This window comes from Lynx rufus, unplaced genomic scaffold (assembly GCF_022079265.1).
Source record: "Lynx rufus isolate CCGP_SWC_20201006 ecotype Redwood Valley unplaced genomic scaffold, mLynRuf1.p SCAF_3, whole genome shotgun sequence".
In the NCBI taxonomy this organism is placed as follows: Eukaryota; Metazoa; Chordata; class Mammalia; order Carnivora; family Felidae; genus Lynx; species Lynx rufus.
This window is the reverse complement of record NW_025814845.1, coordinates 31,130,575-31,146,434: the sequence shown is the minus strand read 5'-3', so window position 1 is coordinate 31,146,434 and position 15,860 is coordinate 31,130,575. Positions and strand designations below refer to the sequence as shown.

General features: G+C 47.6%; 1 protein-coding gene across 1 annotated transcript in view; it reads left to right on the top strand.

The window, feature by feature from the left end:
* Positions 1-15,860, top strand: part of APBB2 (amyloid beta precursor protein binding family B member 2) — a 382,196-nt gene that overhangs the window by 296,706 nt on the left and 69,630 nt on the right. The window contains exons 10-11 of the mRNA XM_047091376.1: positions 10,152-10,298; positions 13,943-14,070. Coding sequence (XP_046947332.1) covers positions 10,152-10,298; positions 13,943-14,070 — 275 coding nt within the window. The remainder of the gene's footprint in view (positions 1-10,151; positions 10,299-13,942; positions 14,071-15,860) is intronic.

Below are 15,860 nucleotides of genomic sequence, written 5' to 3'. Positions count from 1 at the left end.
CTCTCACTTCATATATGGGCTGTATGATTATTAAAAAATATTCTTTGGAGGCATCCGGGTGGCTCAGTCCGTTAAGTGTCCAACTCTTGATCTCGGCTCAGGTCATGATCTCACTGTTCATGAGATCGAGCGCCACGTGGGTCTGTCAGCACAGAGCCTGCTTGGGATCCTCTCTTTCTCTCTCTCCCTCTCTCTCCCTCTCTCCTGCTTGTCCCACTCATGCTTTCTGTCTCTCTCTCAAATTAAATAAACATTAAAAAGAAAGAGAGACAGATGTTCAGGACACCTGGGTGACTCAGTCTATAAGCATCTGACTTCAAGTCATGATCTTACAGTTGGTGAGCACGAGCCCCGCTTCAGGTAAAAACATGAGCCCCAGCTGAGCCCTGCTTCTCTCTCTCTTTTTCTTAAAAAAAAAAAAAAGAAAGAAAAGTTCTTCTTCACAGTCTTGTGCAGCAGGAACACATGGCCCCAAGAACACAGACCTATAAGGGCTCTGCAGAAGAGCTCTGCGAAACTCGGCACCAGCCAGAATCACCCTGCTCCAGGCTCCAGGGGAGAAGGCCAGTCTCTTGTCCTGAGGAAGTCCAGGGGTCCTTCCCAAAGTTCTGCCCATGCCCTGGGGCTTGTGTTGACTTCCCCCGCTCCACCCTGAGGCCTTTGCTTGTTGCTGCTTCTCTCCTGCATCTCCCCAGGGGAGCATACACCCTTCTCTTTTCATTCTCCCTGGACATCAGCCATCGCTTTGTAGCTCACTTCTGCTGGAGCACCAAGGATAATCCAGGGGCTTACACTGCGTTCAAAAACAGGTGCGGGTTTCAGAACTTCCCTCCTCTTTACAAGCCACCCGCTCAGAGACTGTGCCTCCCTAGAGGTTATATACCCACTTGCCTTTCATTCACACCTCTGTTCTCCCCTGAATTCCCGATCATTTCGTATGTGGAGCCATTGAACCATTCTCCTCCTCCTCCTCCACTTGTCAGAGAAGAACTCTGATGCCAACCGGTAAGCTTTTTGTACCCCGATACATGTGTCTTAATTGACGTCATGATGACTGAGTACTCTGGTATCTAACTCCCTTGGAATTCTTTTGAAACACTTCATATTCTCACAGCCTTTGGAAAGTTGGTGAAAGCTTTGGACACTTTTCCATAATAAGGAAACACACAAATAATTTGGAATATATTTTCAGGAGGTTTAGAAGCCCATCCACAGACCCTATCCCCAGGGCGGTAGACTCTTGGTTAAACCCCCTGAGATAGGCTGAGGAGATAGAGCCTGCCCTTCTGAAGAATACAGAGCCTCCTCTGCTCCTCCCCAGGCCCTCTTCCTCTGCTCCTCCCCAGGCCCTGTGTCTCTCTCCACCTCCAGCCACTGAGGTGTAGTCCCACTTGATCGTTAGTTGGAAAAACAAAACAGGATCGAATGGCTGGCTGTTGGTGGCATTCCCCAATCCTGACACATTTGACAAAGACCGAAGATCTTGAGAAAAGAGCGGCCCCCTTTTCTCACCCATCCCTTTTGGGCCAGATCTTGTGAAGATACTGAGCACAGACCATTCCATTTAATCATGCCAGTACCCCCAGGAGGCCCATACCATTGTCCTCACTGCAACAGAGGAGGAAACTGAGGCTCACCAAGATTAAGTAACTTGGCTTAGATCACCCAACTTGGGATTTGTTTCCAGATCAGTGACTTGAAATCCTGGGCCCTAAACCACCATGCTCATGCATACCATGTACCTTTACTCATCTTGCTCACTCAGCAGAGCTGTGTCACCTTTGGGGCCATGGCCAAATGAATACACCCTTCCAACTTTTTAAAATACTACTCAGAGCAGAGCCTTTTGGTCTGTTTGGTTCATCGATGTGTCTCTGGTACCTGGCTTAAAGTGTCAGTAAATGTTTGTTAACTGAATGAATCCATCCATCCTACAAGGCTCAGCTCAATACCACATCGCTCAGGAATCAGTCCCAAACTCCCTGTCTTTGAGCAATCAACACGCATGTGTACGTCTGTGTCCCTTTATGTCACGTTGCCGTGTGATAGATTCCCACTTCGTGTCTGCTCCTTTGCAGGCTTCTTGAGAGCGGAGCTGTGTCTGACTCATTTCTCTGTGTCTCCAGAAACTAATAGGCACTCAGTAAATGTTGATTGACTTGAATACACCGTTGTTATTGTGCTGCAGGGTGATTAGGCTTCAATGGGAAGTCAGTCCTATAAATGAATGTTAACTAAGATTACATGTGTAGTGCTAGACCCAACTGTAGCCTTTTCTCCGTGAACTTTTTAAATTCGAGTGTAGTTTGGCTGTTGATTCTGGTATCATCCTCCTCTTTGTCATTGCCGCTCAGTAGTCATAGGGCACTGAACTTGATCTGGGCAATGAAGGTGCTGCTTTGTGGACGTTGGCTCATTGGAGCACTGTGTTCCTCGGTGCCATTCAGCGAGGCCGGCTCTCCTGGGGGGAGGCAAGGCTGGACCCTCCAGCAGCTCTGGTTCCCTCGTCTCCCCCCCGCCCCCCACCCTTGTCTCATCTTGGTCCTGGCACAGCACCCCCCCCCCCCCCCGGTCCTCTGCTATCGTGTTCTCATCTTGCTTGTCCTCGTTAAAGCTCGGGACAAAAACACAGACCACCTCCCAGAGAACAAAGAGTGAAACGAGAGGGCCTCCTTGATCTGGAGAGAGAAGAAAGTGAACATTTCCGAGGGCCCACAATGCACCAGCCACTTTCCTTTCCTTGGATCTCCTGGACGCTCTGTGAGCCTATATTGTAACCATTTTTAATCTGTGAAAACTTAGATTCACGGAGGTTGAGCACCCATTGACAGGAATGTAGGAATTCAAACCCAGGACTGTCTGACCATAGAAACCAAGGCTTTTTACTGTATTTTTTTCCCTCAACACGTGTTCCCTGGGAGAGGTTTCCCCCAGGCATGTGTCTCTATTAATGCAGTACTCAGAGACAATGAAATTGAAACAGAATGTGTGTTTCCAACCGAGATGTGACAATTTGATTCCCGTCCGGGGAGGAGAGACCGGGTGGGAGAGAAGGAAGCCTCGGGTCAAGAGCTGTGTCCCTTCGAATTCAGCCATGACTCTCGTTCCCCTAATGCCAGTGATGACTGACAACAGCAACAGGAGCAGCGGCAAACTCTGCCCTGTTAATCCGCACATGTGACAGACTGTTGGGAGACAGGGAATTTGAGTATCACGTGAAGAAGCTGAGGCACGGAGATTTTCACTGACGTGCTCAAGGTCATGAATAGTAAGTGGCAGTCTTGGGCTTTCCACCCACGCTTTACTTTCAGGACCAGCTTAGGGCCAGCGTGACCTTGGGTGAGGAAAGGAGCCGTCCTGTCTATAGCGATGGTTCTCACAGCGTGGCCCCCAGACCTGCAGCCTCAACATCACCTGGGGGTTTGTTAGAAACGCAGATTCTCGGGGCTCCTGGGTGGCTCAGTCGGTTAAGCGTCCAACTTCGGCTCAGGTCATGATCTCATGCTTCATGAGTTTGAGCCCCGCATCAGGCTCTGCACTATGTGGAGCCCACTTGGGATTCTCTCTCTCCCTGTCTCTCTGCCCCTCCCACACTCTCTCCCCCCCTCAAAATAAATAATAAATAAATTTTTTAAAAGGCGGGGGGGGGGGCCTGGGTGGCATAGTCGGATAAGCATCTGACTTTAGCTCAGATCATGATCTCACGGTTCTTGACCTCGAGCTCCACATAGGGCTCTGTGCTGACAGCTCAGCCTGGAGCCCACTTTGGATTCTTTGTCTCCCTCTCTGCCCCTCCCTCGCTCATGCACACGCATGTGCGCACGCTCTCTCTCTCTCACACTCAAAAATCTTTAAAAAAATTTTTTTTTTATTTTAAAAATTAAAAAAAAGAAAGAAACTCAGATTATCTTGCAGACTCCCTACTAGGACCTACTGAATCAGAAACTGTGGGGCCAGGGGCCAGTTTTCTGTGTTTCAACAGAGGCCTGTGGGTGCTGTGCTTGCATGTACCACAGCACATCTCCACATGCTAGCCTCTGCTGCAGTCTGTGAAACTAGAGAGATCTTTAAAACCCACACATAGGAAAGTTAAAATCTGTCAATAATATAACAAACATTTATCAAGTTCTTCCTGTATTCCAGGCACTATGTCTGCATTGTCTCATGTAGTCCCAACAACAATGCTATAAAGTATAGGTACTGTTATTATTCCCACCTTGCAGATGAAGAAACTGAGACTCAGAGATCTGAAGTGACTTCCCCAAAGTTGTGACTTAAATCCAGATTCATACGATGACACTGTCCTTTCCCTGAACCATTACTCATTTGTGCCCTTTTGGTAAAGAGCTACCGAAAAATGAGCATCGGGGTGCCTGACAGGCTTGGTCAGTGGAGTGTACAATTCTTGATCTTGGGGTTGTGAGTTCAAGCTCCATGTTGGATGTAGAGATTACTTTAAAATTTTAAAAAGAAAGGAAAGGAAGGAAGGAAGGAAAGAAGGAAGGAAGGAAGAAAGGAAGAAAGAAAAGAAGTAAAGAAAGAAAAAGAAGAAAAAGGAACATCAAAGAGCAAACATTGGTTTTTTTTTTCTTTAAATTTTGAAAAAGGTTAAATATTTGGGTTTTTTTGATTGACTATTTGGGTTTTTTTGATTGACTGTTTTGGGCTCTTTCCGTACTCTGAAACAAATGTTTATTCCCAGAGCTGATTACACTAAGTATCATTATTTCTGAGCTTAAGGAAAAGTGGTGGTAGTTGTAAACCTTCCTCGCCACACGGGGGCAGCACCAAACAGCACAGGCTGTTCTTTGTCACTTGGTTCTTCGGTAGGAAGGCAAGCTCGCTCCCTGGTGGTTCTCGGCTATTCCCCTTACACCTGTTTCCTCTTACTTAGGCCACGGGGACCCGTGGTGAAGCTTTATAGATCAGAAACTGAATTACAACAGCAGCAAGATTGCACAAGGAAAATTACTTAAATTCGTTGTAATAATATAGTAAGGGGTCTTGTTTTCTTTTTATCGGTGTGACAAACAATGCACTTCATGCACCATGTGCATTTCTTAGCCAAGAAAAATACCCTTGAGTTTCAGCGAGCTTGTTTAGATTGAAATCTTGAACTCAAAGGACAAAAAGCAGCCAGTATTCCCTACTTATTGTTAATAAATTCCTTTGAGTATTTACGGGCTGTAGGATTTTGTAGCAGGCAAAATGTGTTCCTGGCTTCTAGTTTAAAGGGCATATGACCATTCATATGGTCATACTGGCATTTTGCCGTTCACCTCTGCCAGGATCACCAGATGGTCTGTTGATGGCAGCTTCTGTCAATCTCGAACGCTGTTTCCACTTGGGCGTATCACAGTATCCCCTTCAAATCTCAGTTTTCACATCAGAGGCAGAATCACTGGAATTTGACTAGAGTGACTATAATAATTTATTATCCAAACTGGGACCCTTTTGAGAGTAAAAGGAGCCACTCAGTGATTTTGCTAGAACAGCAAACATAAACCAGAACTATCATGGGGACGGTCGGAACATGTGGTCACCCTGACTTCAAATCTGTCCTTTCATTTCTTTCCCCCTTTGATAACTCCAGTTAAGATTTATTGTAGCACTCTATTCATTTGCTCTTTCCATTCAACAAATGTTCAGCGTGTTCTTTCCATTTTAGTAAATGAGGAAAAAATTGGGATCGTGTGAATCACTTGGCAAGATCACAGTACCAGTAAATCAGAGCTGAGATTTTAATCCAGGCTGTCCCTGCTCTGGGCCATAGGGCCATATATACTCACAGTTGTGCTGATGTTGCTGGCTGTTCTGTTGCCCTCTCTGACACTGTTCCTCCAGCAAAATCTCAGACAGATAGAGAGTGGTTAAGAGTGGGAGCCCAGAAGTCCGACTGCCTGGGTTTGAACCCTGAGTTCACCACTTATTAGCCTGATGCTTCCTTCTCTTTCCTCACCTAGAAAATGGGTATAGTTAACGTAGTATTGATTTCAAAGGGTTGACGTGAGGAGTAAATGAATTAATAATACCTTTGGCATTTGGACAATGTCTGGTTTGTTGTGTCAGATGATACAATTGTGCTGTGTTTATTTTCTGCGTTAAAGTAGGTTGGGATGATATAAACGTTCTCCAAGTCAAGAGAGTTTCCAATTCTTTTTTGACACAGGAGGAGAGCACTAGAGATGTGTGACAGTGTGATTTATAAGAAAAAAATATATTTGGATGTTGAGATATATTTCTCCTGTGTTTGGTGCTTACCTTTGGTCCCCGCTCACAGCTCCCCAAACCCTTGGAATTCCCTGAAGTGCTGAGAGTGATTGGGATGCTAATCACTTTTGTTATGCTAATGATTTGGCTGTTGGAAAGCACCCAGGGCTGGGGCTGGTGGCCAGCGGAGCCAACCTGGTGTGTAGAGGGTTGAACTTTCAGTCCCACCCCTGGACCCTGGGGAGAGGGAAGGGGCTGGAGATTGACTTCCATCACCAGTGCACCTGTGACTGCTGAATTAATCAATCTTGCCTAAGTTATAAAGTCTCCATACAAACCCAAAAGAATGGTGAACACATGGAGATTGGAGGGAACAGGGTACCTGGGCGGGCGTGGAAGCTAGTAAGTAAAATGCTTCTGAGTTCTGTGAGCTGTTCTAATAAATGAACTGAATCCAAGGAGTGAGTTGTTGGAACCTACAGTCTATAACCTGGGCTTGTGACTGGCATCTGAAGTGGGGGGGGGGGAGGCGGGGGGTGGGGGAGGAGGATGCAGTGGGGCAGGGGGAGGAGAGACACTCTTGTGGGACTGTCTGCAGGTGGCGTCAGAATGGAGTTGAATCGTAGGACACCCAGCTGGTGTCTGAGAACTGCTTGTTGGCTTATGGGGAAACCGCCACACGCTTATTTGGTGAAGGTGGAAAAGCAGAGTTTTTCATCACAAGGTGGGATGTGACAAGATCAGAAAGCAGGCTGGGTGGGTTGTTGAGGAGGGAGTGTGGGGCAAGCTGAGGGCAAAGTACAGGCTAATAGCACCCTCCCCCGCCCCCAGGTGAGCTATGTGTGGCATTCCTCAGGCCCTCCTGCTGCCCTAGGACAAAGGACAGGACAGAAAACAAATGGTTAAACTGATAGAGTCTCCATCAGTTTACAAATATCTTAGTAAATTACGGGAAAAAGGCAATCTTATCAATAGCCTAATCTCCCGAAACCCGAAACCCGAAACCCCGTAGACTCAGTTTCCTGGAGCCCCAACATCACCCTTCCCTCCATAGTGATGGGGGGATCAAAGGCAGAAGGAAATGGCAGGTAAACTTCAGTTTCCTTATAACCTGCAGTGCCTTGAGGCAGGCAGAGTATAACATTTCTCCGGGAACTCCCTCCTGTCTTAACGTTAATGCTTTGCTAGAGGGGAAAACAACCTTAGCTTGACCACAGCTAGGCCTCCAGTAATCCATGGACAGCAGGTGACAGTTCCTTCAGGAACTCTCTCAACTTTATCTCCCCCTTCCCCAGTCCATAAACCGGTCACCCCCCTACACACACACACTTATAGTGCGGCTCTTCCTGCCCACGGGTCCTGTCCCTGCGCTTTAATAAAATCATTGTCTTTACATCAAAAGACGTCTCAGGAATTCTTTCTTGGCCGTCAGCTCCCAACCCCACCGCCACCCCAAAACCCCATCATTGTGGCACTGTGTTTTTACCGATGTGGGGCCACGCTGGAACCAACAAGGAGGAGGTTAGTGAGTTACACTAACGTGCAGGAAGCAGAAAGGGACACTGAGGGGCACAGCCCCCCACCCTGCCCCCCGGAGGTTGTGAGCTGGGGAAGGTGTGTGCCATGGTGTGGGCGGGTGTGACTTGCCCGCCAGGAGAAACACACTTTGGTCTCCGGGCTGAGGAAGCAGAGCTGCAGATGGGCCGGGCCCGCCACTGACAGAGGCCACCCCCCTACTGGTCACGGCCGCCCTCGTGCCCGTGGGCATCTGCCTCCCCTGTGAGTGGTTTCGCTGCACTGGATGAAGTGTGAGGGCGTCTCCCAGAAACTTCCCTCCGGACACAGAGCGCTGAGTAGCTTTTGCAGCTGTCACAGGGACACCTTGTCTTGGTGGTGTATTTGTAGAAGGCATCCTATCCACCGTCAGCTCAGGGCTGCTGTTCTGTTCCCTGTGCTAATGCAGATACCTCACTGTGTCCCCACTAGGCTGAAGGACCTGTGTGCCGTTTGCTTAAATAGATGGGTACTTTGGTGGGGTTTTTAGCCCCCGGAGAGAACGTGGTTAGCAACTCGGGGAAGGAGGTGTCCTGTCAGGGCGTGGGGGCGAGACAGGGGAGGTGGAACTGGACTGAATGTGGTCACTTTGGGACAGTTCGTAGCATTTCTTCATTTCGTCAGCAGTAAGTCGTCGTGTTCCCCGGCCTTGGTTCTTGAGTCTGGCCAAGGAGGAATTCAGAACCACGCGTAAGCAAGCAACCATTCAAGAGTGATCAAAGCAAAAGTACACTCAGCTGGGACAGCAGACAGGTCCGGAGATGGCAACTGCACAGGGCGGTTGGTTATCTGGTTTTCATACTAGCACAGGTTATGGGTCAGAGCTGGGCCCTCCCAAGAGCCCGCCTCCAACCCTCCAAGGGACTCCTCCCACCAGCGGGGAGGGGGAGTTCTTCCGCCCTCGGTGGTCCTTGTTGGAACTGCCCTGGCAGCCAAGCCCTGTGAGTTGGGGGGAGGTTCAAAACCTCAGTGTAAATGTATTCTAAGTAAGCTAGAGGTTACTTTAGGGCAGCGGTCGTGGAAGGAACCGAGGCACATTCCCCGTTCCCCGGGGACCCTGGCTGTTTGCATTCTGGAGGTGGTGGGCATTTTCTGTCTTTTTCAACAGTTGGGCTATCCTGTTCACTTCTCATACCTAGTTAGCTGCCTCTTCTTCAGTCTGGTTATGAAGTACACTCTGGGAACTTTACAAGATGCTCTTTGAGAGCCAGCCTGTTGGCTCCTGCAGAGACAGGGCCCCTCCTTTGCCCCGCCTGGGCTGGGAAGGCTCTTCTTCAAGTGCTGTGCAGCTTGGGAGCGCCCCCCCCCCCCCCCCCCGCCGCCGTTTCAGCCACCTAGCATCCCTGGCGATTGACAGCAAGCAGATCTGTAGCCAAATTACCCCTCACATGTCCCGTGAATTTCTTTTCTATACATCTTTGAATTTTCTCATTTGCTGCAATGTGCATATAATACTTTCTATATTTTGAAACAGTTGAAGAAACGAATTTCTAAAAGGAAGACAAGGAGTGTGATCTCAAATAAAATATCTCTAAAGGATAAAACCATTAAAAGAATTTGTGCTGTAAAGTATCTTATGAACTTGTCCATTGTGTGGGCTTTCAGGATTTGGTGCTAATTACAGATGCTATAGGACCCGAGACCTATTATCACAAAAGCACATTTTCCCCCTATTTTCCTTCATTTCTGGGTACTAGAAAACACATTTTGCTTTATCAATATTAGAAACAAGTACCTAATATGTATTTAATTCTCTCTCTCTCCCATTATCTTGTTCTAGGTGTTTAACAAGTAGTAAATTTCATGGGTGTTGCATTTCTTACTATTTAAAAAAAAAAATGCCGGGGCACCCGGGCGGCTCAGTCGGTTAAGCGTCCATCTGCAGCTCAGGTCATGATCTTGTGGTTTGTGAGTTTGAGCCCCACGTTGGGCTCTGTGCTGACAGCTCAGAGCCTGGAGCCTGCTTTGGATTCTGTGTCTCCTTCTATCTCTGCCCCTCCCCTACTTGTGCTCTGTCTCTCTCTGTCTATCAAAAATAAATAAATGTAAAAAAAATTTTTTTAATGCCTTATCATAGGTAAAGGAGCTTAAAAATCTTTGTACTAATTAGCCCTGTAATTCCACTTCTAGTAATCTACACTCTGAGACAAAAATCTGAACACACACAGAAAAGTAGGCAAGAAGTTGTTTATCACTACATGTTTTTAACAGTAAAAAACAGTCACAGTAATTTTCCAACAATGGAGGATTTGTTTGCTGAATTTGATGACCAGACATGATATAGTAACTGAAGATGCATTAGGGCTACCTTGCAGGGGATTTTGGCACACTGGAGGAGAGGGGCCATGATCAGTGTGTATTTTCATGCCCTCTGCTTTGTGTTCCAGTGTTTTGCTGTGCGTTCCCTGGGATGGGTGGAAATGGCAGAGGAGGACCTCGCCCCTGGTAAAAGCAGCGTTGCTGTCAACAACTGCATCAGGCAGCTTTCTTACTGCAAAAATGACATCCGGGATACGGTCGGCATCTGGGGAGAGGTGAGTAAAACGTGGGAATAATTAATGGCAGGCTTGCTTATGCTCTGCTGTGCTTTGTGAGACACCAGAGCTCCGCGGGATGTGATACTGAGGATGTTTATCAGGTGCATTTTCCCAGAAAGGCAGGTAGTGTGAGCATGGTGTACCCTTTGATTTATCTGTTAGCCCAGCCAAGATCCCAGCGAGGACTGGGCCCTGGCAGAGAACAGTTCTCTGTGTCTACATGACAGGGTCCGACCTGGTATCTCTGAGCCCCAGAGATGTATGAATGGGTGCTAGGGCCCCGAAACCCCGAAACTTGCATGCAATATCGGATGCACCCTTATGTAAGAAGGAGAGAAGAGCTCTCCGAAAGTATGTTCTCGAAGGGTACTGTGACCCCTACACATGCACGCAGCAATGTTTGATGTCCCTGTACTCTAAAAGTTGACAAATTATCCTTTTATAACACGTTCTGCTTTATTTATAATCTGAAAATCAGTATTATACCTGAGCTTTTAGAATGGATGCCTATATATTCTTTTCTCACTTTGAATAAGGTAATTCTGTTTTTGAAATGTTAGTTGACATCATTTCAGATAGGAAAGTAATAGGTAAAAATACCAAATTCGTATAAAAATCATATCAAACGGGAAAATCCATATGCCTACCATGCTTGGAGATCTGGGGAGCAGGTATGTTAGAAGCACCTGGAAACAGTGCTCGCTGCATGAATCCATGACCCTTAAACCATGCCCAGGGTCACCAGAGCCCTGACATCTTTGATGGGCTGTTTGGAGCCCCCGTCACGTTACCCTAGGAGCTGTGTCATAATGAGAGCGGGGCTCCCAAGGCTTCCTGTGGAGGAGTCTCTGTACCTTAGAATGGGGCTGGGCTGCATTGCCGTCCAGACTTTCAGATCTTGAGCATGGGGAAAAGAGGGAAAAATTTTCTCCTGTCCAAGAAAAGGACATTTGTTTGGTATTTGGCTTTCCCATACTTTCACTGCATTACTTCCCACCTCCCACCCAAATACCCAGACATGTCTTTCCCACCAAATTATCTACCTGCCATCTCCTTCAGTTAAAAATGCTATTCCACCAAAAGAACAAATCTCAGCTAGGATTTAGAAGAAAGTAATTTATACTAATGTGTGAGTGACTGATGAATACCACCATACTTAGCATTAGATACTTAGAAGAGCTTAGTAAAATTCTAAAGCAATCTCCACTTGGCAGGATTCCTACAGGAGAGAGAGAGAGAGAGAGAACTTTGGATGGGGATATAGGGTGAGGGAGCAGCCAGGCCAGAAATCTGCTACTTAACCCTGCTATGCCATTCCTGTTTTTCTCAGTTCTTTCCTCTTCTGAATAATAAACTCTTCAGGCAGTGTTTCTAGTTCATAGTATATGAAGTATAGCTCAACGCTTAGGGTTATGAGCTCTGCCTTTTTGCCATGCCTCACACATACAGCACAACTCCTTACATGTTTGAGTGACTGACTGAAAATATAGTCATGAGTGCTGGATGAGTGTCTCATCTTTAGATGACGGCTGCATACACATCGCTGTTGGGGTAACAAAAAATTAGCAAGACTTTATACTGGGCAGCCCAGAGCTGCCGTGTGTTAATGAGAAAATCGATAGGATGTGCATGGGAAGCTATGAGTGTGCTGAATGACCCAGCAGAAGACACGCTGTATTTTCATTCAGGGACACTCCGTACTCAGCCAGCCATTCTCAGTTTAGACGACCAGCTGGAAGTTGGCATCGGTTCTGACCAACAGTGTAAAGATGGCCAGTAGAACTAACCAACAAAGACAGCCTCTGGGACCTTTGGGAGGACCGGTTGGGGTTTCTAAGCTGAGTTAGCTCAAAGGAAATGCATCACCCTGCTCAGTGAGGGGGACCATGGCTCACATCCCATAAAGCATTAAAACAGAGGCTTTCAGAGTGTGTTAGTATCTGCAAGGTGTTTGCCATGCAGCAGCTGGACAGAAGTGGGGTGGGGGTTACCAGGTGGGAGTTGTACTGGGGGCAACTCACTAGCAGGTCTGGCTGAAGATCTCTTAGGCTACAGTCAGTGCTTCATTCCTGGGGGAAGGACGGAGAGGAAGGAGAAGGCACCAGACATGCCCAGACAGCTCTCAGTAATCCCAGTGTGCATCACCTGGTTGGCACCACCTGGGACCTGCCCCCTCTCCGTTCCCAGCTCTCCGAGGCACAGCCATCTTGCATCTCCTGAAAACCACCAGAGGGCTGCCCTCAGCTAAGGGTGGGGGAAAGGACACCGTCTTTTATTTAAAAATTTTTTTTTCAACGTTTATTTATTTTTGGGACAGAGAGAGACAGAGCATGAACGGGGGAGGGGCAGAGAGAGAGGGAGACACAGAATCGGAAACAGGCTCCAGGCTCCGAGCCATCAGCCCAGAGCCTGACGCGGGGCTCGAACTCACGGACCGCGAGATCGTGACCTGGCTGAAGTCGGACGCTTAACCGACTGCGCCACCCAGGCGCCCCATGGACACCGTCTTTTAGTGTGCAGCAAATGTTTAGTAATTTCTCAAATGATGCCTGAGGAATTGCAGGGGGAATAAAATTGAATAGTCCAGTGTTCTTGGCCCCAAAGAGCCAACATATGTGAGGAGACAGGAGGCCAAGCCCTAAAGAGCCATGCAAGCAGTGAGAAACCTCGGCCTCTCCTTGTGGCATTACAGCAGCACCGTGTCACTAAAGGCCTTACAGTTTCTGGGTCAGACCTGGAGCATGTTGCCTAACCTTGAAGCCTCGATTTCCCTGTCTGTGAATTGGAGATAATAGCAAACCAAGCTCTCAGAGCAAGTCGGAAAGATCATGAACCAATGTGCCCGAAGCACATGGTATAATGTCTGCAATGCGATAAAGTCCTATAAACACTAGCTGTTGTGGTACCAAGAGATGCCACAAATGCACCTGCTGTTTGTCAACCAAATCACATAGATGCAAAGTACTGTACATACCAAGGGATGGGATGGTAATGGTTGTGGGAAGGCCGTCGGGGACATGCCTGCTAGGGTCTGACCAGAGAGGAAGGGATGGACAGAGACAGGTGATGAGAATGACAGGCGTGGAGTTAGCGAAAGACCAGATTCTCCAGGGAACCCCTCCATTAGCCTTTTTTCCCCGAGTCAAGATTCAGAATTGTAAATAATGAAAAACAAGAGCTGGGTAGAAGGCAGGCTAAATCCATTTGAGAGGACTTGGAAACGGAGAGAGAGAAGCTGGGTGTGGGGGGAGTATGAAAGATTCATGCATTTTTTTTTAAGTTTCTTTATTTTGGAGAGAGAGAGAGAGAGAGCGTGCATGAGTGGAGGAGGGACAGAGAGAAAGGAAGACAGCGAATCCGAAGCAGGCTCCGTCCTGCCAGCACAGAGCCTGACATGGGGCTTGATCTCACGAACTGTGAGATCATGACCTGAGCTGAAATCAAGAGCCAGACACTTCACTGACTGAGCCACCCCGGTGCCCCAGACTTAGGCTTAGGAGAGGATGTTGCTCTTAGGAAAACAAATAACAGACTTGAAGGGTGGTTTCTTCTGCCCCTTGAAATGATGTCCCTAGATGGCTGCAGGTATCATGACCCATAGCTTCCCGAGAAAAAGAGCGTGTTTTCTTTTGGGACCCCAGGGGAAAGACATGTACCTGATCCTGGAGAACGACACACTCAGCCTGGTGGACCCCATGGACCGCACCGTGCTCCACTCCCAGCCCATCGCGAGCATCCGTGTGTGGGGCGTGGGCCGCGACAACGGCCGGTGAGTACCCCGCGCTGGTGCCTCCCCTCTCCGCCCCCCCCCTCCAGTCCTTCCTTCACACCAAAGTGTGGCCTCGCTGTTGTTGTCCCTCACTGAACATGAAAGGTGTCAATAGACTGTCCTTAGAAACGTGAAAGAGTAAAAGCACATCTCTGTCCCTGCCTCATAAACCCTCCAAACCACTTCCCTTCCTGGTTTCTGCCCCTCACACCTTTTGTCAACTCTGGATCCTGTCTTCGAGTTCTGCATCTTTCTCCTCCTGCACGTCCTCCTCATCTGAGTTGCTGACTCACCCAGGCTCTCTGGACCCCTGCCCTTTTTTCCCCCTCTTCTCTGCAGTCTGGGTTAGTCTTAGCCATTTCAGAAGCCCTCCTGTTGGTGTTTCCTTTTTAGAGGGCTTGCGTGAAGGGAGAGGTTGTACCACGAGTTTTAGATCATTAAATCATGCCGATCAGAAACTTCTGGGGTTTGGGGCTGCCCGAACTTTTTTAACATTTGATATGTCTGGTCACCTCAAAATTCCATTCAGTGTTTTTCTGAAATTCTGCTGAACGTTTGTTATTTACAGCAAGTACTTCTTAGATGTGTTGTGAATCGTCTGTTCTCTAGGATGGCTGGAAATAAGGAAATCCAAATACATATTCTAAATAATAAAGTGGCAGTTACCACAGACCTCATACTTGGATACCGTTGTTAAGTAATTGGGCTACATGAAATGCATTCAGCTCTTAAATTATAGCTAACCTTTGGCAACTCTCAAAGTATCCGAGGATCTCCTAGCATTTAGGGATCAGGCATATGATGATTAGTTGTTTCTTTGTTGAAAATGGACAAAAGCAAGTGAAAAGCCCAGATGACAGAAGGATGCTCTTCTGGGCTTATGGCTCCATTCCTGGGCATTCTGGTTCCATTCCTGGGCGTTCTGGTTTATTGGGTCGTGTGGTCCTCTCTTGGGGGCTCTGCCTTGGTTTATCCCCGGTAGATTTGGTAGTCTTTTGATTCAGTTTCAGGTTCCAAGCAGAAAGAAAAATGGTTATGCACTCATCAGTGTAAGAACAAGCATTTTTGCTATAACCAGACATAAGAATAAACGGTCTGCAAGAGAGAAAGCGGGAGTGTCTTGTGCCTGCTGATTGGATAAAGCTTCCTAAGAGCACAGTTGTGTCTTTGAGCTTTTGGATTTTTTTTTTAATGTTTATTCTTGAGGGAGAGAGAGAGACAGAGTGTGAGTGGGGGAGGAGCTGAGGGCAAGGGAGACACAGAATCGGAAGCAGGCTCCAGGCTCTGAGCTGTCAGCACAAAGCCAGAGGCAGGGCTCGAACCCGCCAACCACGAGATCATGACCTGAGCTGAAGTCGGACACTTAACTGAACCACCCAGGCACCCCAAGTTGTGTCTTTGAGCTTTTGTAATGGAGCGATGAACGGTGACAGCTGGGCCAGGTGCACTGGGGGGAATGAGTGGATAATTTGTGCGTATACACCTGTCTGTCATTCACTTAACCATGCCAGAGCTATAGCACCACAGGGATGAGTTGATATGAATTGATTAATTTTACAAGGAAAATACCTGATGAGGTTTGCTCATCATTGAAAACATTAGCCTTAATGGAAGGGTGTAGGATGCTCGATTCTTGCCTGGTTCCTGTCCCCCAAGGTTGTTTTAAAGGCAGGAGCCTCGGTAAAGATCATTATATGCATGTACAACTAGATGGGATTGTTAACCTTTCTTAAGATTAGACCATAAGCAGATTTTCATTGATGATGGTTTCAGCCTACCCAGTTTTTGAA